Consider the following 24,232-nt stretch of genomic DNA (forward strand, 5'->3'; position numbering starts at 1 on the left):
CCGGGGTGGCCGCTCCCCGCTCGGTCTCCCGGTCCGCGCTGTGGGCGGCGGGGAGGCGGGGACGGGCTTCGGGGGGGTGACAGAGCGGAGGAAGGTTGGGGGGGGTGGGGGGGGGCTGGTTCTGGGCTCTTCGGAAATGGGAGGTGGCCAAGGGACGGAGCGGAGCGGAGCGATGGGAGGGCGGCGGGGCGCGGGCGGCAGCGCCTGAGAGCGGGCTGCGGGACGGGGGGCGACAGAGCCGCGGGGCTTTGGGGCGGGAGGGGGGGGGGGGGAGCCGCCGCCGAGCTCCGCCGCACCCCCTCGGAGCCGCTGCCCCTGCGCCCCAGCCGTTGTTCCGGAGGCAGGAGAGAGAGCGAGGGAGCGCGGAGAAGGAGGAGGAGGGAGGATAAAAAAAAAAAAAAAAAAAAAAAAAAAGGGGGGGGGGGGAGCAGCGTTTAAATCCCTTCCCCCCGCTCCTCTCCTCCTCCATTCCTCCCTTCATTCGACCTCCCCTCCGGAGCCGCCGGTGAGTCCCTCGCCCGCTCACGGCCACTCCCGCGCCGCTTGTCATTTTCCCCCCGCTCGCTGCGTTCCTCCGCGGGTGTCCCCGTACCCCCCCCCCTCCCCCTGGTCCCCCCCCTTCCCTCCCTCCCTCCGCACGGCGATTCGGGGGGCGAACGGCAAAGTTGGGGGGCTGATGGCGGTCGGTCCATGGCGCTGCCCCGCCGTGGATGCGGGCGGCGGGCGGCGACGGTTCCGGGGCGCCCCGGGGCGCGGTGGTTCCCGGGGGGGCGGCGGCCGCAGCTCGCTCCCCGCCGGGGCTCGTCCCCCGGACGGCGCCGGGAACGATCGTAAATCACCGGGGGGCGCTGCCCGGCCCCGGCCCCAGCCCCAGCCCCAGCCCGGGGCTTGTTTTCCCTGGCCGGCCTCGCCTCCGGAGCGGCGCCGGCGGGGGGGGGGGGGGAGAGCTCAGTGCCCACCGCGGGGGTCCCGGGGCGGGGACACCCCCCGCCGAGCCCCCCCCCCCCCTTCCCTCCGTTCCCTGCCGCAGAAAGTTCGGCGGGGGCCGGGGCCGCCGGTGCCCCCGGGGCGGTGGGCGCGGGCAGCGGGAGGAGACGCCGGAGTTTGGGGGTTTGCGGCCCAGCACGGTGCGGGAATGAAAATGAAACAATGCTGGAAGGGAGTCAGCCCACTCGCTGCCTCCTGGGCAAGCTCCGCTGCTGCCAGCCCCGAAGAATCTCGGCGAAATTCCCTCCTCCGGGGGAGCCGCGTATTGTCCCCCTCGCGCCCAGGTGCAGCTGGGGAGCAGGCAGCAATGAGGCTCGGACACGGTGCTTGCGTTGGGGTCTGAGTGGGGAATCTGTGCTGCGGAGTGTGTCTGCTCCCTCCCTGAGTCTTAGGCGTGCACCGATAGGATTCCCCCCGGCCATGCCATCCTCCGCCTGGGGACCCGCTGCCCTCTCCTCTGAAACTCACAGGGAAAAGCATGGGGACCAGGGAGCAGGCAAGGCCAGTCCAAGCGGGTGGCATCGCAGTGGCATTCGGGATCCCTCCAGTGTGTTGGGTTGGCCGTTCAGTTGCAATTCAGGGCTCGGGGAGAACTGTCTTCTGTATTTCCCATGCTGTCCTTCTGGCTGTGCCATTGAGCCGTTGCGCTCTGCTGGCGTCGGGAGGTTGCTGGTTTGCGAAGCTTTGGTGGCTGTTGCCCAGCTGTATTTTGCCAAGTGGCCGCTGTGCTGTTAAGTGGCAGCCATTTGGTCACTGTGGCATCACTTTGTGTGTTGCTTTTGCTTGCAGTTGAGATCTGCCGATAGCCGCGTTATGTTTCTGAAGTTGCTTTTGAAAGAGGCAGCGTCTTCATTTGCATTTCTCTCAGCGCTGCGCTGTGGCTGCCATGACTTCTGCAATAAGTTGGTTGTCAGTATGGCTACTGGCATGCATCTCTTTTGTTTGCACAGTCTGTTTTGCAGTCCTGTGTCTCTTGGTGAACAGCATCTCCCTGTCCAGCCAGCCATTCAGATCTGTTTTTATTATCTCTCCTGGGCTGTGGTACGGGGTGGATTGCATGGGAACCTCGGTGCTTTCTAGCACTGAAAGAGTGAGGTGAAAGTAGTAGGCCATTACCATAAGGTGTATAGCAAGAGAGCAGAGAAGGAATTAGATATGCCATTCATTTTGTGTCCAGCCGAATGGTGGAGCGTGGTTATACGTCCTTCATCCTATATGCAGGTCAGTTCAGAGTTCAGTCCTGACTTCCCCCAAGGAACAACGTGTCCATGTCAGCGCATCAGCCAAATGCCCGCACGGTTACCTCAGTTGCATGAACACAAATCCCACAGTTGTTTGAGCTGAAAGCTAGACCCTCCATTCTTCGAAGCTCAAGGGTGTAGTGCATCGCTGCCATTGCTGTACATGCACCTTTGAGGGAGTGGAGGGGCTGAAGCTCCAAGATCATTGCCCATGGATGGGACACTTGTAAATGTGAACGGTCAGATTGTTTGGCAGAATGAATTTCATCCGTCTTTCCCTGCTCTTGGCCAGGTTGTTTTTATGTTTGTTGGTGGTGACTGCGTAACCAATTGTTTGTGCGTTCTCCCAGTTTCTTGGGAGTAGTATGGTCTTTCAAAACAGACTTTTCTAATTGTGATTCACGGTGGAGCTTTTCAAGTATGGCTGTGAAGAAGTGAATTTATGGTACCGTGTTTCGTGCTGGAAACAATAAAACCCTTTCAAACATTTGAAAATTAAATGTGCAGTGAATTCCAATGAAGGAGAGCAACAGGTATAACCTGCTGCAGTGGCCTGCCTTTATGTCTTTTCATATGAATTTACCTCCTGCCCTAGATTTTGTACCCCTTGGATACTTCTGAAAGGTTCTTGCATTCTCACCTTCGCGTTTGTCTGCAGAAGGAATCACAATCAAGTTTTCATGTGGGCATACTTGTATTCCAAAATAAAACTGGGTGTGCAAGAACTGTAGCATAGCAGAATCTGTATGCTAAAGAGCAACCTGATCAGTACATTTCTTCAAGATGGTGAGCCTTTATGTGTAGCTGGAATGGATGAGGCAGGTTTTGTTCTTCCCAAAGTTCATCCTCTGTCAGTCCATATATATGCTTTCCTGGTTCCTACTTGATCTTTCTCACGTTCATCAGCATTTTTCTGGTGGATGGAGGTGGAATCCAGGGGAGCAGCCACTGTGGAATTTGGAGCTGTGTAGGGAAGGATTATTTATTTGCTGGATCTGGGTCGTAATAACTTTGCAAATGCAGTCTCTGCAATCTGTCTGAACATTTATTCAACACTGCCCCTCCTTAAATACCTACCTGCACATTTACCCAATCTTTTTTTTTTTTTTTTTTGGGTAACTGCCTTTTCTTATGAGAATCTGTTTCCCTCCTTCGTCAGTCTGTATCTTCCCCAGTTCTGTTTTTTCTCTCTCCCAGCAGTGTTCTCTTTTGAACAAATAAACCGTTTTCTTGTCTCTGGTGGATTTTCTTGACTTCCTTCTTCCTCCATTAGGAGTTGCTATGGAAGTATCAACTATATTTCCTGCATTTATCAGTTCGTCTCTTCCATCTTTACTTCCTGAGGATTGTTGCTATTGAAGTACAGAGCAGTAATGCTTTATAAATTTCTTAAGGGCTGGTAATGCTAAGGAGAAGGTAACACAAGTTCAGAGTATGTTTAAAAGTGAAGAAGTCATTGTCTTAATGACTCTGAAAAAGTCATTGTCTTAACTACTCTGTGAGCTACACCTTGGGTATGTATTCTCTGCAGAATTAGTTCATGAGATCACTGCCCGAGTCTGGTCACCGTGAATGTTTTAACTTACCATAGAATGGTTTGGGTTGGAACAGACCTTAGAGATCACCTAATTCCAACCCCCCTGCCATGGGCAGGGGCACCATCCACTTCGACAGGTTGCTCAAAGCCTCATCCAGCCTGGCCTTGGACACTTCCAGGGATGGGGCAGCCACAGCTTCTCTGGACAACCCGTTTCAGTGTTTCACCACCCTCATGGAGAATAATTTCCCCCTTACATCTAATCTAAACCTACCCTCTTTTAGCTTAAAGCCATTACTTCTTGTCCTATCGCTACACTTCCTGACAAAGAGTCCCTCCTCAGATTTCTTACAGGCCCCCTTTAGGTATTGGAAGGTCTCCCCGGAGCCTTCTCACCTTCAGGCTGAACAACCCCAACTCCCTCAGCCTGTCTTCGTAGGAGAGGTGCTCCAGGCCCTTGATCATCTTGCGCTGGGGGCCCCAGAGCTGAACGCAGCACTCCAGGTGGGGTCAGCTTGAACATGAGGTGCTCCGTTTCAATGCCTTGCCCGAGTTACTGAAGCTGTGGTGGCCCCCAGACGTGTACCTGTTGCCAGGTTGCTCAGGTGCATGCCCCATTGTTCTTGGTGTCACGGTGAACACTGAAGGATCTCTTTGTCCTTCCAGTCGCGCGGCGGGCAGTTGTGGGCCTACAGCCCGTATCCTCCATGTGAAGTGCATGGAGAATGACGCAGTGGAAGGGGATGTTTCCTGCTCAAGTGGTTTGAGCTTCACCTTTGCTTTAGTCTGGGTGGGTAATTTGGGCTTAGCGCTCTTGGGGAAGAGGATTTTGGCATATGCTAAAAGTTTCACGCAAGTCAATATTGTGAGGAAATGACCCCTTCAGAAGCATTGCCGTCCTTCCAGTTCTGATGATGCTCCCGCAGAAATTTCTTACAATCTGTTTTTGGTGTTTGTTGTGGCAGCAAACACAGACTTGTTATTGTCTCCTGTAAAAGTATCAATGTTTGATTGATTGTTGTGGCAGTATTTTCACCTGCAAACCAAAGGGTAACTGCAATATCTTCTCTGAGCAATTTTAGCCAATGATGTTCCGGCTGGGCTTTGCTGAGGGAAGGGTAACTGGCGGCTTTCAATCTTCATGTCTCTTGCCCTGGTGACATCGTTCATCATAGATCAGTTTAGCTGGAAAATTTTAGTCATGTACTTCCCTGCCTCGCAAGGCACTTGGTGATACCCTGTTTCTTCCACAAGGCTTCTCTGTGTTATAGATCATTTAAGCGAAGGTTAGGTTTGAACAACCTTCATCTCTCTCCTTGTGCAGTTGGTCGTATATACTGATGCGCACACACATATATACGTATATATTTGTTTATGTATGTGTATCACAGTATATATATAGTAGTATATATATCACAGAAGATATGCATCATAATGTATTGTGTATTAAAATGTAACTAGAATATATATAGTGTAGTGTATTGGATATAAAGCGTATCTATAGGATAGTGTATTGGATATAAAGTATATCTATAGGATAGCATATTGGATACATTACTGTTTTTCTTTCAGGCTGTGCAACCGATGAAGTGATGGTGAAGTGATTTTCCTCAGAATTATTCAGAGTTTACCAGCCTCATTAAGACAGTCCACTCTCTACGAACAGTGGTTTATCCAATCATGATTATCTGTCAGGCTTTCCTTAGATGTTGTTCAACTGTTGCTTTCAAAGTACGGTTTCACCCAGGACCAGCTCCTGCTCAACCTCTCTATGGCTTCTAATGATTTCAACATTAGAAAACCTGTTCTGGTTAGTTGGCTGGTCCTCTCCCCTGCACAGAACAAGGTAGGGAATGTCACCTGGAGGTTTTTTCAAAAAAATGTTGGAACATTTTTTTAGAGAAAAAAAAGCAAAAACCTTCATTAAAGACTTCCAGTGTTATGATAGATCCCTATGCAAGTTTTTCAAGTGATTAATCTATCCCACTTTTCATATTTTACACTATTTCTGTGTGGAATTTGTCTAGCTTCAGCTCTTATCCATTGGATCTGGAGTCTTTGGCTTGCAGATTAAAGAGCCCTCTGCTATCAGAAATCTTCCTTTGTAACACTCCTAGGCCATGGTTATCACCTTTTAACCTTTTCTCTGATAAGCTAAATATATTGAGCTTCTTAAAGCTCTTATTGTAAAGGGGGAGTGGAGTTATCAGACCTCATATCTTCCTTATTGTTCTTTTTAGGAAGTTTTCAATTTGTCAGCATCCTTTCTGAAGTATGCAGGTTAAAACTGCGCACACTACTCCCATAATGGTCCCGCCAATCCTGTATATAGTCAGGTAAAAATCATCTCTCTATTCCAGTTCTTGAAGAATATTCCTGTCTTTATGCACTGGTGGATATCATTCATTCAGGAACGGCTCCCTTAGAAGTCTTGTGCTGGGAACTCGTGTTCATTTTGCTATCAGTTGTTAATTACAAGGCCTATTCAGTGTTTCTGTTTATCCTTGAATCTTCATCCTTGAAAGCATTCTACGTTCTTCTGTTCTGCATGTAAAAATCTTCCATAATTAAAATGCTTGCCTTCTGTGCAACCTTATTGCCACAGTAATGCTGACTGGTTTGTGCCAGAGTTTCCAATCCATCATTTACTGTATAACCTGCCTCAGCACCACCTGTAAACTTTACCCATGTTTCTGCAAACTTTGTTCAGCCGATGCCTTCACCAGCTACCATGTTCTGTGTTGTCTCTCAGTGGTGAGCTCTGGGGTACTTACTTTTTGGCAGTGGATCCACGCACAAGGTCTTTTTGACAGGACAGGTCATGCTATGCCATAGCTGTGCACCAAGTTTCACCCCACAGGTTGTCAAGCGCTGCTTTACAGAGATTACTCCAGGCATTAAAAATATCTCGGGCAGTGGTTTCACTTGCCATCGTGCCTTTTCCCCTGGCAGTCCAGTCTGGGCTTAATCCGGTAAAAACCATGCCTACAGGTTCAGCTGGCCACTTGAAAGGTGGAGGCCTAGATCTGTGGTTCTGTAAGGCAGATTATGTATCTGTAGATGGCAGCATTTTGGCACGAATTGGTTGCTTCAAATTCTTTGTGGATCAGGGAGAGTTCTAGATGTTTGTGATTTCAAGTATTTTGTTGTATCATGACCTTGACTCAGCCATAATCATCATGTTTTGTGATTTTATAAAATCATAAGAACTAAAGCCATTGTTCACCATGAACTTGGTGATATACATAAGTCAAAAATCTCTACTTCCCTCCCAGGGGTGGTTCAGTGCTTGCACAGGTTTCCAGGGGGGCTGTGGAAGCTCTTCTCTGAGATGTTCATGACAACCTCATGTAGCTTTGCATTTTGGTATGAACAGCGGGCTTGGGTGGAGACCTCCGGAGATCTTTTCCCTTGTAAACGTTCCTGTGACACACTGTTGGGTTTCCCTTCTCTCAGCCCTACAGCGAGGGCAGGATCATCTCACTTGGCTAGTTCTGTAGACCGAGGACAAGCTGTGGGATCCCAAGCAAGGGAGTGACTCAAAGCTTATCATTGTCTCAGGCCTGCTGTACAACTCTTCGTGTGCCCATCTCCTTGGCCCTATTTCTCTCCCTCCCTTCTGCATCATCTGCCCGTCTTCTTCCTGTTCAGTGCCTTGGCCTTTGCACAAATGGCTGTTAAGTTGGCTTCGCTGTTGGTCACAAACTCCTAGAAGCAGAGAATCAAAAAGGTGTATTTGTTAATAATAAAGATTTTATTTTGCCTTTGTTACGCTCTAGGGAAAGCTGTTTCAGAGCTTCACCAAATGTCCAAGAGTCTTCTAATTTCCATCTTAAAATTGTCGGTGGCTTTTTTATACCCATTGGTTCTTATACCAACCTTCTCCCTTAGCTTAAGTACCCCTTCTAACTACCTTGCGTTTAATTTTTGTTGTTTTGCAGACAATAATTGCATCTCCTCAGCTTTTATATTGTTCTGTTAATAAATTAATGTCTTTATAGGTCTTGCACTTAACAGAGAGACTCTTTGTGTCCCTCAGCATTCTGGAAACTGCTTTCTGTACCTTCTGTAATCCACTTTCATCTTTCCTGGTGCTGGGTGACCAAAGGATTACGTGGGCTACCAGGGGATGTCTTACAAGTCCAGTGCCCCTTGGCATTAATACTTTTTTACTCATTGCTTGATACTACTTGCCTGATGCCTTCAAAGTAACAGTGCTCCCTGTAGCTCTCCGGTGATTAATACATCCCTCTCCTCTTCGGCATTCCCTACTGATGAGCAGAATTATTTATGGCAGATGTGTTTGTTGCTTCTCCTCGGTGTATCACTTAGCTCTTACTGCTGCTGAACTTTTTAAAAAAATACCAATGATCGCTTCATCCAGAGCCCACTGCTCCAGCAGTGGTCACCGTCAAATACCTAGGAAAAAGTGTAAGTTAGGGCAAGTTTATGTGCTATTTTCCTCTGATACTCCTACAGCTTCCAGCCATTTCCAGTTATTCCCTCTTGCATGAAACTCTCCAGTCTCCCCTTGAGTCCATGCAAACTTATGGCACTGACGATGTCCTTTGATGAGAAATTATGCAGTCAACCGTTCATTTCAAGAAGAACAATCTCTTTCTGTTTTGAACTTCGTAGCGTTATTTGATGGTCCTCAGTTCTTGTAATGGAAAAGACAGTGAATATTTCATAACCAACCTCTACTTTTCATTACTTTTCATATGTGGCTTTACAGACCTTGATCATATTCTCAGTAACCTTTTTTTCTGGACAAAGATGTTTAGCTCACTCAGTGTAGCTCACTCAGTCATGCCTTTTCATTGCCCTTTCTAGTTTCCGTGGAAAGAGCAGAACTGCATGCGTGTTTCAAGATATGAGAAAACCCTGGGTTTATGCAAGTGCACAATGGCATTCTCTGTTTTGTTTTCAGTTCATTTCCCAGGAATTTCTACCATGTACTTTGCTCTCTTGATGGCTGCTGAATGCCAAGGTGACATTTTCATGGATCTGCCTCTCATACCCTAAGGGTATCACTTTTGAGTGGCACTGCTCAGTTCAGAGTCCGTCATTTTATATGTGGAGATGGCGTTGTTTTTTTCTCCGTGTACATTGCTTTATATTTGCCTAGATGGAAGTTCACATGCCATTTATTTGCCCAGTCACTCCTCCTGGAAAATCCTTCTACAGTTCTCCACAGTCAGCTCTCATCCTTTCTTCCATCTATACTGATACTTTCAGCACTTCATTCATTCAAATCCATTTACAGAGTTTGATCCTTTTAGCTCCTGAGCTTTTCTCTGGCTCTCCTCCACACTGACTAGTTTGCCTGGGACTGAGGGTCTGAGCAGAGAGTCATATCCTGGCCCGGGCCTCCCTCTGCCAGCTTCAGAACAATATATGTCTTTGCAGAAAGGAGTGACCATGCTTGACATTCATTGCCCTGTTCCGGAAGGGTTGGATGGATGGTATGGCTGTGTTCTTATGTATGTCCTGCAGCTGCCAAGTTATCAGCAATCCCCCTCAGTAAAGACTTGCAGCAGAAGTTTGGAACCATGATAGGTCAACAGGTGGATAACTTCCATGTACCAGCAGTTTGGAACTACGGTGCGTGGAGCCACGGTCACAAGCTGCAACAAGGAATTTATAGCTGAACATAAGGAACCCCTTCCCCTGCCTCCAAGGGTATTTCAGCACTGGAATGGGTGTCCCAGGTCAGCTGGGGAAGCTGCACTCTTTGCCTGGAGAAAGCCCTGAGCAACCCCATCTAGATTTGGTGCCAGCCCATCCCATCTGTGAGCAGGGGTTTGGAGTAGAGGCCTCCAGAAGTCCCTTCCACCTGAAATCTTCTCTGTCCCTGGGCAGCTGGCCTCCGATGTGTCTTTGAATGTTTTACTTTGCATTCCTTAGTAAAGGGAAATTTATATATAGAGAGCGGGAGGTAATTTGTTACGGTAGACCCTTAAACAGTTCCACAGATAAGGTTTACTCAGGCATTGCAAATACAGAAGGTGCTACACTTCCTAAAATAATGAACATGGAGAGTGTGGTGTGTCCTTTCTCTGAGTCACGTGTTGGCCTCCATCCCGCTTCCAATGTTGCATTTTGTGGTCCTCCACTGGCCTCTGCCAGCCTGTATCTCCAAGTGATCCAGAGTCCCTCCTCTGGGGAGGCTGTATAATTCTACTGAGATTTTGAAGTAAATCTGTTGCATACTTACAGTCATTTTAGTGTGCCCTCAGGAATCATTTTACGATTAATGTAACCTTCTTTAGTACATCCAACCTTCATTTAGTGAATCAAATTTTATTTTCAGTTGCTTTTGCAAAAATTAATATCCTCTTCTATACTGTAAATTAAGCTATTGTTAAATGCATGAATGTTTTTATTATTTATTACCTCACTCTAGCTCTAATTGTTTTCATCTATTACACTCTGCTCATCAGAAAATGTTTTTTATTCTCAGATACGTTTTTCATTGAATGGAAGTTCCAGAATTACAGCTTCCATGCTCAAGCTAACATTTTAACACCTCATGGTTGCGCAGGATTAAGAAAAGAAAATATTAATGTAGACTCAATAAAAAGTAAACTGGCTTTATCTCCTTAGGCTGGAGGCACTATGAAAGTTTATCTTTTAGCACTCTTATCTGGCATCATTTCTTGAAACGGGAGCATTTTAATTTTCATTTACTATTTTACAGTGGCGTGACAAGTGAATTTGTCAACAAGTACTGTTGTTATGAAACACAAGGGCCAAACCTGTTGGCTGAGGTTGAGCTCCAGCTTCGTATGGGAGGTATTATTGTAGACATACGTAGGTAGATCTAAACCCTAGAGTGTTCACTCACATTGTGTATTAAAATATGTGTAATTTAACCTTCGGAAGAGAATGAAGTTTCTGAAAGTGCGCATTTATATATACTGGCTAAGTTTATTTTAAAACATTCTGTAGTGACCCATTTTATATGATATTTTGGTGAATTTAGTTTACCTAGAAGAACGCAATGAAATTCCAGTACATTGCTAACATAAAACTGATTCATTTACAGGAGATGACAAAAATTGAAAACCATCTCTGTTTTTATACAGACTTCACATACTCTGAGCACTAACAGCAGTTTCCACGTCCGTCGCAGGTGGCGGTTGCGTGGCATTTCAGTCTACGTTTTCCATGCAACCCAGTGCTGCCAAGCCTCCCTGCAGAGGTGGTGTGATGCTCCCATCCGGTGTGCGCTTCTGAGTTGCTCTGGGCACGGCCCTCCCGGCTCATTGATCCTGGGGTGCAGGTGTGCGGGAGTCTCCTACAGGAGCAGACCACCCTTGGTGTGTTGGCTGTGGCTGACCATAGCTCAGGCTGCTGCCTGCCCTGATGAGCACTGCAGTGTCCTGGGCCTGCAGAGAGGTACAGGCGGCTGGGGAAGCGTGCAGCAGGAGGTGGGGGCTGGAAGTGGGCAGAGAGGCTGGAGAGGGTCAGGGAAAAGCATAGCCGATTTGGTACAAAACTCCTGGCAGTTCGGGTGGGGAAAGCTGTAAGCTAGCTCACTGCCTTCAGCCTGGGCTCAAGATGGATCCCCCAGTTTCACAGTAACGTTGAAGAGAGAGATGAGGTTAAACCTCTCCCACTGGACAAGAACTGTAACTGGAGCATGATTATTTGACCAGGTCTGCCATGTTACTCCTTCACTAATCTGTTCTCCAGCCTGAGTTCACGGCCCCTGCAACCAGGTGTTGTAATTACTCTGTAGGAGACAGAAAAATGCCTGCATCAATAACTACCTTTCATTCAGTGTCACATAAACATTTTTCTTCATAACAAAAGTTACTACATAAAAAAAAATTAAAAAATGCAAGTCATGGGAATATTCACAACCAAGATAGTATTAGCCACAAGCACTTGCCCACTGCCATCTTGGTATTCTACCATTTTGGCATCCTAATCTGTTAATTCAAACAAACATTTTCACTTTTACAATAGAGTCACACTTAGGGTACATATCAGAGGATTGACAACAAGAATGTGACATGCAACCTGAACCCTGACCTACTCATTTATTGCTATCTATCGCTGAACACAGCACCTTTTCCCTTCCCTCTCTCCTGCGTGCCCTATGCTGAAACACCAGGGTTTGAGCATGAAGTCAGGTAATTAGCCGTTCAGAAATGTCATACGTCAGGATGTCTAACTGCAGTACTGTAGGTAAAACTTTATATTTTCAAGGTACTACGTAGCTGTTAACCCCAATTAAATCTCAGAATCTTCATTTTATAGGTAAGGGAAATGGGGACAGGAATTAAAAATCTGTTGCCTGGGATCACTACTCACTGGGCAGTGTAAGATGCATCAGCTACTGACGTCCCACCCTCGAGTGCATGTCCCCTGGCTATACTGCTCCAGTGGGCACTCACTTCTGAGGGATCCATTGGGTGTCATTCCGTCTTACTTTCAGGACACTTGCCAGCATCTGCCATGTGTTACAAAGCAGCTGTGTTCATTTCGCCACCCTGGTTCCTCCCTCCAGTGCCGACCTGTCCCTTTGGAGAAGGAGGGAGAGAAAAACAGGGATGTGAACGTGGGAGCTAATGAATTACAGGGGAGAATCAGTTTAATTCTGCTAAAAGACCAGATTAATTTTGTTAAGCTGATAAAGTAACAGTTGTGGTAGCTCTTTTTCCTAAGTGGTGTGGATACTGGGAGCCTTCAGCCCTCCCTTCTCCTGCCGTTACACCCAGGCAGGACTAGCTGGACCTCAGCTGGCATTTAACCTTCTCAAGCAGAGTAGAGCCCCGCAGTTGGGCTGCCTGTGCTGGAGCTGACCCTTCTGTTGGGCACCAGCCAAAGTGACAAAGCCCTTCAGCCCTGGGTGGATCCTGGGGGCATCTCCCAGGCTTCCCTGTCTCACTTGAAATTGTCTCCCTGCTTGGCCGGGGTCGTAAATGACAAACAGGCAACACCCATATGCCCCCAAACACCATCCTAGACAAACTGGTACTGTTTCCCTTTCCTCTGCTTCTGCCGCCATCTATAAACATTTATTTTCTCAGAACCTCAGTCTAATGTGTAAGTGCTGTACTGAACCAGGGACAAACATTCACGCGACTTTCTAAGAAAGAGGCACTCCGCACTGCAGCCTGCGAAGGGCAGAGTTTATCAGGTCCCACAAGAGCAGAGCAGCCCCCGATGTGGATAGTCCCCCTGGGGTGAGAACCGTCCGGAGCTGGCAGGGAGGAGGAGTGGGATCCATTTTGGATGACACATGGGGGATGCCTGTTGAGCGTGCAGGAGGCTGTACCAGGGCTTGCAGGAGAATATGGAGGGGGCTTGGCAGTGCGCCAGGCTGAGCTGGGTTATGTGAAACACAAACAGAAAATGGCAATTCGCAGTGCCTCGTAACTCAATCAAACCTATAAAGGGCTCCACGAGGCCAGGAAAAGGTTATCCGTTTGGGCAGCACCACTGCCAAATATTTCCTTTCCAAAACCACAGAGCGGTAAGAACTCATGAGGCATTTAGAGGGATCGTCTGTAGTGGGAAGAGTTAGGTGTAACCCAGGTTTTGCCACTTTATTAATTGTCAGGGCTCATACTGCTTTTATTTCACACACGTTCAGATTAGAAGCAGCGCTGTGATCCTCTGCTCTGACCTCTGACATAGCTGATGCAGTGCTGAGCCAAATAACGCATGGGTCAGTTCTGCTTTAGAAAAGCCTTAACCCTCTAAGTAGCAGAAACTTCTGCCCCGGTGATTAATTATTGTCTACTGAAATGTACCTGTTTGCTTCTGGCTTTGTTTGGTACTGTGTATGCGGCAGCTGAGAAAAATACTGGGTTGGTATTTCCTTTAAAAAGGGAAGTTTCAGTAAGTGGTTGCCTGCATACTATTTCTCTGATTTACTTCTCTGGACAGAAGACCATCATTGTTGTTCTGGAGCTACTGGATAGCCAAAGTGAGACCTCTGCACCCCGTTACAATGCCCAGAGTGGGAGCTGCGAGTGGCATCGCTGCTGAATGTGAAATAAGGAGCAGCAACGTGTCAGTAACACGCTGTTGCTAGTGCTGTGCATTCAGTCGGAGCCGAGCCGATACCAGCAGGCTGCCAAGATGGCGTGCGCTGAGGTTGTGTTCAGCTGGGGTCACCTTACCGTGCTTGTTTCATGTCAGAAATGTTAATTCTAGATGCTTATCTAGAATAGGGTATAGCATCAGTGTAACTGGCTGAATTGGCAACCAAAGACCAAATTATGTCAGAAAAGCAAGGCTTCAAAAGGTGTCAGTTCACAGGGATCGGGAGAGTGCTCTGTCTCCGCTAGGTCAGTTTTCAAGCAATGCGAACTATTTTTCTGTTAAAGAAGAGGTCTAAGCTAATGAATTGTTGTGTGGGGGAATTAACGCTGGATGAGTCCCCTGTGGCTTTCATGGTGAGGGTCAAATAAAATATTAATGAAATTAAAACAAACAATCCCCTGTTCTTCCCAAGTACCTTCTGTATGAGTGTGTCTCGGTGCTGGCCAGGGAAGATGAGGAACCCCATAAGAGGCAGGTCGGGGTAATTACTTCCTTTTTACAGAAAGGGAGATGGAAGCAGTGGAAAGCGGTGACCCTGGTGCCACACAGCTCAGCAGCAAGGCTGCACAGCAGCATCAGGGGCTTTCCCACCCCATGCCTTTCCTTTGATCCCTGGGTTCAGCTCCCTTTTGAGAGAAACGCATCGACTCTAGCACTGGCTGGCTAGAAGCCGATCTTTTCAGATCTGGCATGGCCTCCAGGAGTCCCAGCCTTCGGGTGGTCTTACACTTATTCCAAATGCTTGCAGAGCAGAGAATATAACCCAAAAGATGTGGGTGAGTGTGTTCTCCTGATGCCTCATCCATGGGACACATTTCATTCTCTTGCAGATTGTCCATCCCAGATGCTGAGTAAGGGAGCTCATACAACAGGCTGGGGGAGGGCAGTGTCTTTGGTTCCACCTCTGCCGTATGGGACAATGCAAAGGGTCCTGAGCTGGAGCCATGCAAACCAACTTCGGTAGCAGCAGTACTGAAACGCCCCAGCCCAATTCCCGGGCTAACACAATCATCTTACTTTCATACTCTGAACTAGGAGCTGTGTGGCATCGTGAGGTGTTAAATATCTAAATATCCGTGCTTTCAGGACACAGCACAAATCTGCAAGTTTATTCAGAGGGAGCCTGGAAATCTTCCTCCTGTTGCAAAGTGCAAGGATGTGCTGTGCATTTCTGGTAACAACCCAGTGTATGGGGAGGAAGGAGGCCTAAGGAGATGCTCCAACCTCAGCAGTGTTGATTCTGTTTGCATCATGCAAAATCAAAGCTGAATGCATATTCTTGTACCTATTTGTGTACTTTGGACACTGAACAGCATGAGCAGGACTCGTCACATTTTCTGCATAACAGGCTGGTACATGTGTGCATGTGCGTATGCTCTGGGGAGGCCAGGGCTGTACGATACTCTTTGCAGCAAAGACCTTTGGGGGCTCATTACACAGAGTTAGCTAATGACAGCACATGGCCAGTTAGTGATAGTGTAACTTAATGCACTGACGACGAGTGCAAAAAGGGACTTCTGAAGTTAGAAAAATAGCCATTAGGATCTTTTTAAAGCATTCTCTTATTATATTTTTGTATCATCTCTCTCTTTTAAGATCAAATAAACAAGGAAATGGAAATGCTAAAATGTTTTCAGGGAAAAATCAACATACTGATAACCATTCCTCCCTGCTTCCTCCAAAAAGTTATTGTTGCATCACGACTGCCTTGCGTTGTGTGTATCAATCCTAGAAATTGGAAATCAGAGATGACAGCAGCCTAATCTTTTCCCCTACTGATGGGAAAGTTTATTGCATTCTTGGTAAAGATCCTTGCATCTGTGAATAATAACAAAAGAAACAGCAATAGTTTTGTCATACTTCTATAACAAACCACAAAAGGATGTCCCACACAGTATACTCACTCTTTCTCCCCTCCCATCTCCTTGTCTGCCTTTCAGTACACACCAGGATCTCGTTGCAGTGCTGGTGTAAGCCCTCCGTTCCAGAAGACTTGCTCTTCTCCATCTCGGTCTCCCCAGGAAGAGCAGAAGGGAGCTGCGGAGCGATAAAAATTTATGTTTTCATCAAACCGGGCCAAGGAGAATGGGGGTCCCGCACCCAAAAGAATGAAGACACGACAGAACAAGGACTCGGTACTTGGGATGGGAGAGGGAGCTGGGAACCCAGCAGGAGCAGTGGGGTGGGACTGAGGTTCACAGCAAAGACAGTGACCATGAGTTTGGTATGGTGGAGTGCCAGGGCCACGGGTTCAGGGCTTCGGGAGGTTAGGAGACAGGGCAGGAGTGGAGCGAGGTGCAAAGCAGGACTGATCTGATCATCCCTCTCTAGATGTCAATGCGGAGTGGACGGAAGAAAGAGACTCCAGGGCCCCGAGAGGAGCTCAGGTCACGGGGTCGAGCTTCCCCCGGCGGCGTCAGCACCTCCAGCAGCGATGGCAAAGCTGAGAAGTCCCGACAAGCGACAAAGGTAGTATAAGCCAGTAGGCGAGCACGGGGGGGATCCAGCCATACGGACCATATGGGATCTACTATGCAACCCATGCTGTGTTAGCTACCTGGAATGGGTGGGAGCCCTTCTTTTGTCCTCAGCACCCTGCACTTCCCAATATTTCCTACAAACCAGTTTTCAGTATCACCTGCCCTTTTTAATACTGATTTTTGCCTTTCTCTGGCTCGCTACGACATCCTGCTGTCCATGCCCCACTGTCTGCTAAGCTATGCAACACAGGCGTCGTGGTGGCTGTGTCTCGCCTGCTGCAGGCTGGGAAGGTCTGTCAGGGTGGGAAGTTTTCCTGTGGCCCTGCCACCCCCCTGTTCTCCTTCTCTCCCTTACAGAAAGGCCGGGTGGAGGAATCCTGCGCCCCCAAAGGCAGCAAGCAGGGGCGAACGGAAGAGATCTCGGAGAGCGAGGGGGAGGACAGCAATGCTCCCAAAAAGACCAAAACCGAGGTGAGTTCTGACTGCAGTGGTTACTGGCACACACTGGGCCCTACCTGTGCTGCTCACACCTGCCTAGCTTGAGATTCTGGCTGCTGGGCAGCCCTGGCAACTCAAGTTTTGCTCTACAGGTCTTACACAGGCAGAGCCTAAGTGACGTGTGGCTGGCTGCAGAAAAGCCGCCAAAAGTGGTAACCGAGCAGATGAAGGTTCTCTTTCTTTATTTAGCCTTGTCTGAGGGGGACTGCTGCGTGCCCTGCCTTCCCCGGCTCTGTGGCAGGAGCTGGGTCACCCACCGGCTCTGCATGCAGCTTTCTGTCAGGTTGGACTCTACCTCTATTCCTCCCACAGAACAACGTAAACCACAGATGCTTAGGGCTGCAGGTGGTGGTTGTACCAGTCCCGAAATGTGCAAAATCTGCTCACACCTGCGTGATGCATAGTTAAAGCAGGGCCTTTCTGAAAGGCCAACGCTGGGCTGAGTCAGTGATCGGGCAGTTGGAGGAAGCCTCGGCTCTTGTAGGGAACTGGAGCAGGGAACTGGAAGCACAGAAGCGCTGGTAAGGAGTGAGGCCGAGAGAGGACATGCTCAGGGGGGCAAAGGGGAACGGGTCTCCTTGCCGAGGAAGGGAGGTGATGAGGAAGGCCCTGCATGAAGCAGAAGAGCCACTGTGGGTGTAGGGGCTGTGCTGGCGGCACTACCTCCCCTTGCTGATCGTGTGTGCTGCTTTGTGCCACCCGGTGGTAGCACTGGGTTGTGCCTTGGCCAACGGCCCATTCCCGGTGGTGCTGGGGCCTTTTCTATGCGCTAACTCTCAGCCTCATCTGTAACGGTTACCTGCGCCTCCGAATACAAGACACGCATCACCTCCTCCCCGGGTGTGTGGTACTCATGAAGTGCCTGGGAGCACTGGAGCTGCTGCTCTGAGGAGAGGCAGGAGGTCTGGTGCTTTTTATGCCTTACCAGATGAAGTCTCCTTCCGTCCGTGTGCTTTTTTAGTCCCAGGGCTAGCAGATGAAGGTCAGAGTTTTAAGTGTTGCGTGTGGTCTGGGAGACCGCATAACTTCTCCTTCCTCGTTCTGCTTCAGGAGTTACCCTGTCCTCCGTCCCCGTCCGATGTTGACAGCCTCGATGGCCACAGCTTCAACGATGAGATGAGCAGCGACCCACGGGACATCGACCAGGATAACAGGAGCACCTCGCCCAGCGTCTACAGCCCTGGCAGTGTGGAGAATGACTCCGACTCCTCCTCCGTGCTGTCCCAGGGACCGTCTCACTCCTACCACCACCCTCCGCTCTTCCCCCAGAGCCCTCCGGTTGCCCCCCCTCCCGACAACCTGGCCCGGCCACCTGAGCCTGGCTTTGGTCTCCCAGGCGAGGTCCACCCCCAGGGCCCTCCCGTGGGCCCCTACCACTCCCAGCTAGAGGGCCAGGCCTCCCGAATTTTCCAGGCTCAAGCCCCACAGACACCCACCTCCTCCTCTTCTGCGGTTGCAGCCTCTTCTGCCCCCTCCTCCTCCTCTTCTTCCTCCTCCTCCTCCTCCTCCTCTTCCTCCTCCTCCACCCACGCTCCTCTCTATCCCACGGCCAATGTGGTTCAGGTCGGGGCCAAAATTGCCAGCGGAGCAGGGGGCCTCTCAGCATCAGGGGGTCGCGAGCAGACCCTTGGCACCAAGCACAACCCGCCGCCCACCACCCCTATCTCCCTGGCATCGGTGGTTGGGGGGCTGCCCCCTCAAAAGACGTCCCCAGTCAACCCTCCGGCTGCCCCCCCGGCCTCGGCGCCTTCCTTCCCCCACGTCTCCGCCAACCTGCCACCCCCGCCGGCCCTGCGCCCGCTGAACAACGTGGGGGCCGCCTCCAGCTCCCCGGGGATGGCGGGGCAGGCTCTGAGCGGGCACCTCCCGTCACCCCACGGCATGGGGCAGGACAAGGCGCAGCCCCTGGCCCCCTCACGCTACCCCTACGCCCCTCCATCTCTGCCAACCTCCAGCTCCTCCGCTCAGTACCCTCAGCCCTCTCCAGCCCAGCCCCTGCCCAGTTACACGGCCTCCTACGGGCACTCCTTCCCCCCACCCAGCGGCCTCTCCGTGTCCAGCCAGCCCCCCAAGTACACCCAGCCCTCGCTGCCCTCCCAGCCTGTCTGGAGCCAGGGGCCACCCCCCTACAGCCGTCCCCTGGGCAATGCCAGCTCCCACCCCGCGGCCTCCTTCCCCAGTCAGTCTCCCCATCACCAGCAGCCGCCCCAGCAGCACCACCACGGCCATGGGAGCGGCGGGGGGGTCTCCCCAGCAGCAGCAGCGCCCCCCCCCCAGTCCTCTGGGGGCTATCCCCATGCCCTAGAGTCCAACAGCCATCACCCTTCTCATGCCACGTACGGGCTGCGCCTCTACCCTCCCCACAGCCAGGCCACTTACAGCCAGGCGCCCTCTGCCACCGCTCCTTCCTCCTCCTCCTCTTCTTCTTCCTCCTCCTCTTCCTCTTCCTCCTCTTCCTCCACCTCTTCCCAGGGAAGCTACCCCGCCATGTGCACTCACCCCCAGGGGCAGAGTCCTGCCACCTACACCTTCCCCCCACCGCCACCCCCTTCCCCAGCCCACGGGGCTGGCCCTCCAGTCACCTCTGCGGCCACCACCCTCTCCACCGTCATCGCCACCATGGCCTCCCCCTCCACGGCCCCCTACAAGACCATCTCGCCCCCGGTGCCCCCCTCGGCTGTGGCCCCGTATGGGAAGCGGGCGGCTTCCCCTGTCCCCACCTTCCAGCCCCCAGCGCCCTACAAGCCAGGCTCGCCCCCAGCCTCCTCGGCTGCCCCTTTCCGGGCAGCGACCCCCCCGGGCTACCGTGTGGCCTCCTCCCCAGTGGCCGGTGGCTACAAAGCCCCCTCACCAGCCCCACCTGCCCCACCGCTGGCGGGGAGCATGGCTGCCCCAGCCCCCCCGCCGCCCCCGCTGCCGCTCAGTGCTGCCCAGATCAAGCAGGAGCCGTCGGAGGAGTACGAGCCCCCTGAGAGCCCTGTGCCGCCCGCTCGCAGCCCCTCGCCACCCCCCAAGGTGGTGGATGTGCCAAGTCATGCCAGCCAGTCGGCCAGGTGGGGGCAGCGGGGTCCCCGTCCCCGTCCCCGTGCCCTGTCCCCCTGCCATACCGACACGCTTCCCTTCTCATTCCCAGGTTCAACAAGCACCTGGACCGCGGCTTCAACTCCTGCTCCCGCACGGACCTGTACTTCGTACCCCTGGACGGCTCCAAGCTGGCCAAGAAAAGGGCGGACTTGGTGGAGAAAGTGCGGAGAGAGGCCGAGCAGAAGGCGCGGGAAGAGAAGGAGCGGGAGCGGGAGCGAGAGCGAGAGAAGGAACGGGAGCGGGAGAAGGAGCGGGAGCTGGAGAGGAGCGTGGTAGGCGTGGTGGGGGCACAGCCGGTGCTCGAGGATGCCCTTGCTGGTTCCCCGCTGGGACCCTGACGTTGTTTCTCTTCTGTCTTGCAGAAGATGGCCCAGGAGGGCCGGCCGGTGGAGTGCTCGTCCCTCGGGCCTGTCCCCCACCGCCCCTCCTTTGAGCAGGGCAGCGCCGTTGCGACCGTGCCGCCCTACCTGGGCCCCGACACCCCGGCCCTCCGCACGCTCAGCGAATACGCCCGGCCCCACGTCATGTCCCCCAGCAACCGCAACCACCCTTTCTACGTGCCGCTGGGCGCCGTCGACCCGGGCCTGCTGGGCTACAACGTGCCGGCCATCTACAGCAGCGACCCAGCCACGCGGGAGCGAGAGCTGAGGGAGAGGGAAGCCCGCGAGCGAGACCTGAGGGACCGCGACCTGCGCGAGCGCCTCAAGCCTGGGTTTGAAGTCAAGCCAGCCGAGCTGGAGCAGCTCCACGCCGTGCCGGCTGCTGCCATGGATCCATTCCCACGCCACGGCGGGCTGAGTCTGCAGACGGCCCCCGGCCTTCATCCTGCCTTTCCCTTCCACCCAGGGCTGGGCCACTTGGAGCGGGAGAGGCTGGCGCTGGCAGCCGGCCCGACCCTGCGCCCCGACATGTCCTACGCCGAGCGCTTGGCGGCCGAGCGTCAGCATGCCGAGCGGGTGGCTGCTCTCAGCAACGACCCTCTGGCCCGGCTGCAGATGCTCAATGTGACACCCCATCACCATCAGCATTCCCACATCCACTCCCACCTCCACCTCCACCAGCAGGATGCCATACACGCAGGTAAGGACGGCGCAAAGCAGTGCTCCGCTTCCTGCTGCCCCCGCCTTGCACTCCTTCCCTCTGTCGTGGCAAAGCCCACATTCTGCTGACACAAGACTTTGAGGGCCCCAGATCCGCATCTTCAGGCAGAGAAGGTCAGCTTCGTGGTCATTTGGCCTCGTCCGCACTCCCAATAAGACACCGACCTCAGAACTGAGGTGTAGTCCCATTTCCTCGTCCTACAGGACAGCAAGGTGAAAGCAGTTTAGTGATGCAAATCTCATGGAAGCAAAGTCCAGACTACAATATAATAGAAAAAAAAAAGTGCTGTGCCTGCTGGGGTACTGTGAGATGTCAGTGGGATCTGGTAGCTGAGTCACAGACACCCATGCTAATCGTCCACAACTACTCAGAGATAGCAACAGGTACAAATTAAAGGCCTGGCAGTGAGTCCAAAATACTGGGGAGAGTAGTGCAGACTTGCAGGTCCTTTCAGAACTGGCTCTAAGGAGCAGTACTTCTCCCTGAGGAATATGGGGACAGAGCTATGCCAGACTGCTGCGTGTGAAATTCAATGCAGGCAAAAGGAGATGTTACTGTGTTGCCTGGCGTTGAAGTCATTCATTCCACCCCTAACACAAAATGACCGTCTCCATGTCTGTTTTGTTGTTGCGCCTTCCCTGTGTGACTTGCAAAGCATGGGACAATGAGCTTTTGATGTGTTTTTCTTCCCAGCCTCAGCCTCTGTTCACCCCCTTATTGACCCACTTGCCTCGGGATCGCATCTCACTCGGATACCGTACCCAGCTGGAACCATCCCCAACCCTCTTCTCCCTCACCCCCTACATGAGAACGAAGTGCTGCGCCACCAGCTTTTCGGTAAGAATGCTCGCGGGGTCTGCTGGTCTCCTTTGAAGAGCGTCAGCAGAGCTCCGAGGGGCAGGGTGGTCGCAAGGGGGTCGCCAGACCCGACGAAGGTTTATTATAGATAGACAGAGCTCTGGCGTGGCGTAGGACAGGCCTGCAGTATCAGGGGCTGAGCGAGTCCTGCACGTTGGCAGGGCTGGAAGAGTAAGTGCCGCAGAGCCTCAGCTGGGCTGTGGGACCACAGGCAAGGACGGAGCTGTTATATTAACTCGTTTATTCTCTCGTTTGCGGTTGCAGCTGCACCCTACAGGGACCTGCCGGGGTCTCTCTCTGCGCCCATGTCAGCAGCACACCAGCTCCAGGCCATGCACGCGCAGTCAGCTGAGCTGCAGCGCCTGGCTCTGGAGCAGCAGCAGTGGCTTCACGCCCACCACCCTCTGCACGGAGTGCCGCTCCCCACGCAGGAGGATTACTACAGGTGCACGGACCCGCTCGCAGAACGCTCTTTGCTCACATACTAATGCTGGCCAGCCTTGGCCCGAGGAGGGCAGAAGTGGGGGGCCAGGGGCATGTTTCCCTGTAGGTGGGTGGCTCCAGCGTGGCCCCACGCTGGGTGCGGGGCTGCTTGCTATGGGGCACAGCCCCATAGGGGAGGTCGCTGTTGGCCAGAGGTTGCTGTGGGGTTTCAGCTCCTGTCCTCAGCAGGGGGGGAAACCCAGCGTGTTTCACACACGATAATGCAGTTGTGACTAACTGATACCTGTGCCAAAATACCAAACATTCACAAGGGCTGCATGCTTTTGCCAGGATGAGGCTTTCGCGAGTGCACAGGGAAGCACGTTGGGAGAGAAATGCAGTATTTTGTTTTGGATAGCAGCTCTTCCTTGAAGGATTTGCAGGGTTTTCCAAATCTGCACTGTCATGCGGGACTAGGCTAGCAAAAGGCAGTGCACAATACTACATCTTTTATCCATGCGTCTTCTCCCTCATAATCACCTTGTTCGTCTTTATCCTAGTCACCTGAAGAAAGAAAGTGACAAACCCCTTTAAATGGACTCCTACTGTCAACACGACATCCTCATGTCTTTCTCTGAAGAGGAGCAATCAATCAGCCAAATCCCGGGGGAGGGGAAGCTGCAGAGTTACACATCTTGATCCTACCATGCAGCAGACTGCAAGAGAGGATGGGACGAAAGTAGAGGATGGCATCCTGGGAGCAGAAAGTGGAGAAAAGAAAACAGGGAGGGATCGAAACGCCAGCGACAGACGCCAAATGATTTCAGCACGGCTCTGAAGTGACTGAAACCAGCGTCGTAAAGAGCTCAAAAAGACAAAGACTGGTGTGAATTCAAGACTGCAGCAGCTCCATCCTTTGTTTTGAGGGAAGTTATGTTAAAGTAAAAAGCGTAAAGCATTGCAGGACTTCACGTTCATGATGCAAAACCCAGCAGAGCCTTTTTTCAAGACGCCTCCTCCCCCCCCCCACACACACACTTTAGATGTAAGATACTGCTTAGTGAGACAGAAAAACAAAGCGGGACTTTTCCGGCGTGGCTTCCAAATCTCCGAAATCCCTTCAGATGCAAACGCGGCATTACTGGACCCCTTCAAAGACGGCTTCTCTTGCCTGATGCCAAGGCGTTGGTCCCGGCCAACTGGGTGCCAAGCACCACGAGACTTGCCTGCAAGGTGTAGGGCTGCCTTCCCACACCTCGAGGGGACGGATACGGCCACGAGGTGCGAAGCACCACCGCCCGGACTCGTCAAGCAGCCACCACCCCTGGACCCTGCCAGCCCCACCGGGAGCGCCGATGGGGGCCCGCGAGGTCGCACCCCGGGACCGTCCCACCCCGAGGCCGCGGCGGGCCCCTTGCCCCTCGCCCCCCTTCTCCTCGGTGTACTTTAAGTCATGCACATCCTGTTATAGACGTGGCAGTTTTATGTAGCAACTTGTGACCCCCCCTTCGCCCCCCTTACCCCCACGTGCGTGTCCAACCTCACGGTTGTATAACCCGACCGGCCCCCGTATATATATATATATATATATTTACTTATCCATTAAACGGAAGGAGAAAACCAACCGGCAGCGCAGCTGTGGAAACACACCCGCAACACCACCCCCCTACGCCCTCCCGATTCCTCCCCCCCCAGCCCCCCCAACCACATGCTAATAATTTATATATAAAAATATATATATGAAGCTCTTAAAAAAGCGAACAAATGAGCAAAAACAAACAAACAACAAAAAACGACAACAAAAAAAAACCACCCTTCCGGAACCAGCCTCCGTTGTGTTCATTTATCGCAGCCGGGGGGGGGCCAGCAGCGCCCCCCCCATCCCCTCGCTCCCCCCCCCCCCCCCCCCAGGGGACCGCGGCTCCCCGCCGCCACCAGCCCCCGCCCACCGCTGCTGGGGG

General features: G+C 52.0%; 2 protein-coding genes across 3 annotated transcripts in view; one reads left to right on the forward strand and one right to left on the reverse strand.

The window, feature by feature from the left end:
- The window catches only part of PHB2 (prohibitin 2), a gene marked incomplete at its 3' end in the record, with an annotated part of 171,503 nt that overhangs the window by 120,280 nt on the left and 26,991 nt on the right, over nucleotides 1-24,232 (reverse strand). The gene's annotated exons all lie outside the window — the stretch shown is intronic.
- On the forward strand, nucleotides 248-23,895 carry ATN1 (atrophin 1). Of its 2 annotated transcripts, XM_083798413.1 has the most exons (10): nucleotides 248-505; nucleotides 15,768-15,962; nucleotides 16,159-16,296; nucleotides 16,665-16,778; nucleotides 17,856-19,858; nucleotides 19,939-20,161; nucleotides 20,252-20,969; nucleotides 21,684-21,827; nucleotides 22,113-22,293; nucleotides 22,832-23,895. In XM_083798413.1, exons 2-10 carry the CDS (start codon nucleotides 15,885-15,887, stop codon nucleotides 22,863-22,865), a joined length of 3,633 nt encoding a protein of 1,210 aa, XP_083654539.1. In that variant the 5' UTR covers nucleotides 248-505; nucleotides 15,768-15,884; the 3' UTR covers nucleotides 22,866-23,895. The 2 variants fall into 2 exon arrangements, with proteins under 2 accessions (XP_083654539.1, XP_083654540.1); XM_083798414.1 differs by lacking the exon at nucleotides 248-505 and having other exon boundaries at nucleotides 15,921-15,962.

The sequence above is a fragment of the Anser anser genome (genome assembly GCF_964211835.1).
Source record: "Anser anser genome assembly, chromosome: 1".
Lineage (NCBI taxonomy): Eukaryota > Metazoa > Chordata > Aves > Anseriformes > Anatidae > Anser > Anser anser.

Coding starts and splice junctions, on each gene's coding strand:
- ATN1 (XM_083798413.1), top strand. CDS start 15,885: ATGTTTTCATCAAACCGGGCCAAGGAGAATGGGGGTCCCGCACCCAAA. Junction 21,828..22,112: donor GCTGCGCCACCAGCTTTTCG/GTAAGAATGCTC, acceptor TTGCGGTTGCAG/CTGCACCCTACAGGGACCTG. Junction 22,294..22,831: donor ACGCAGGAGGATTACTACAG/GTGCACGGACCC, acceptor TCTTTATCCTAG/TCACCTGAAGAAAGAAAGTG.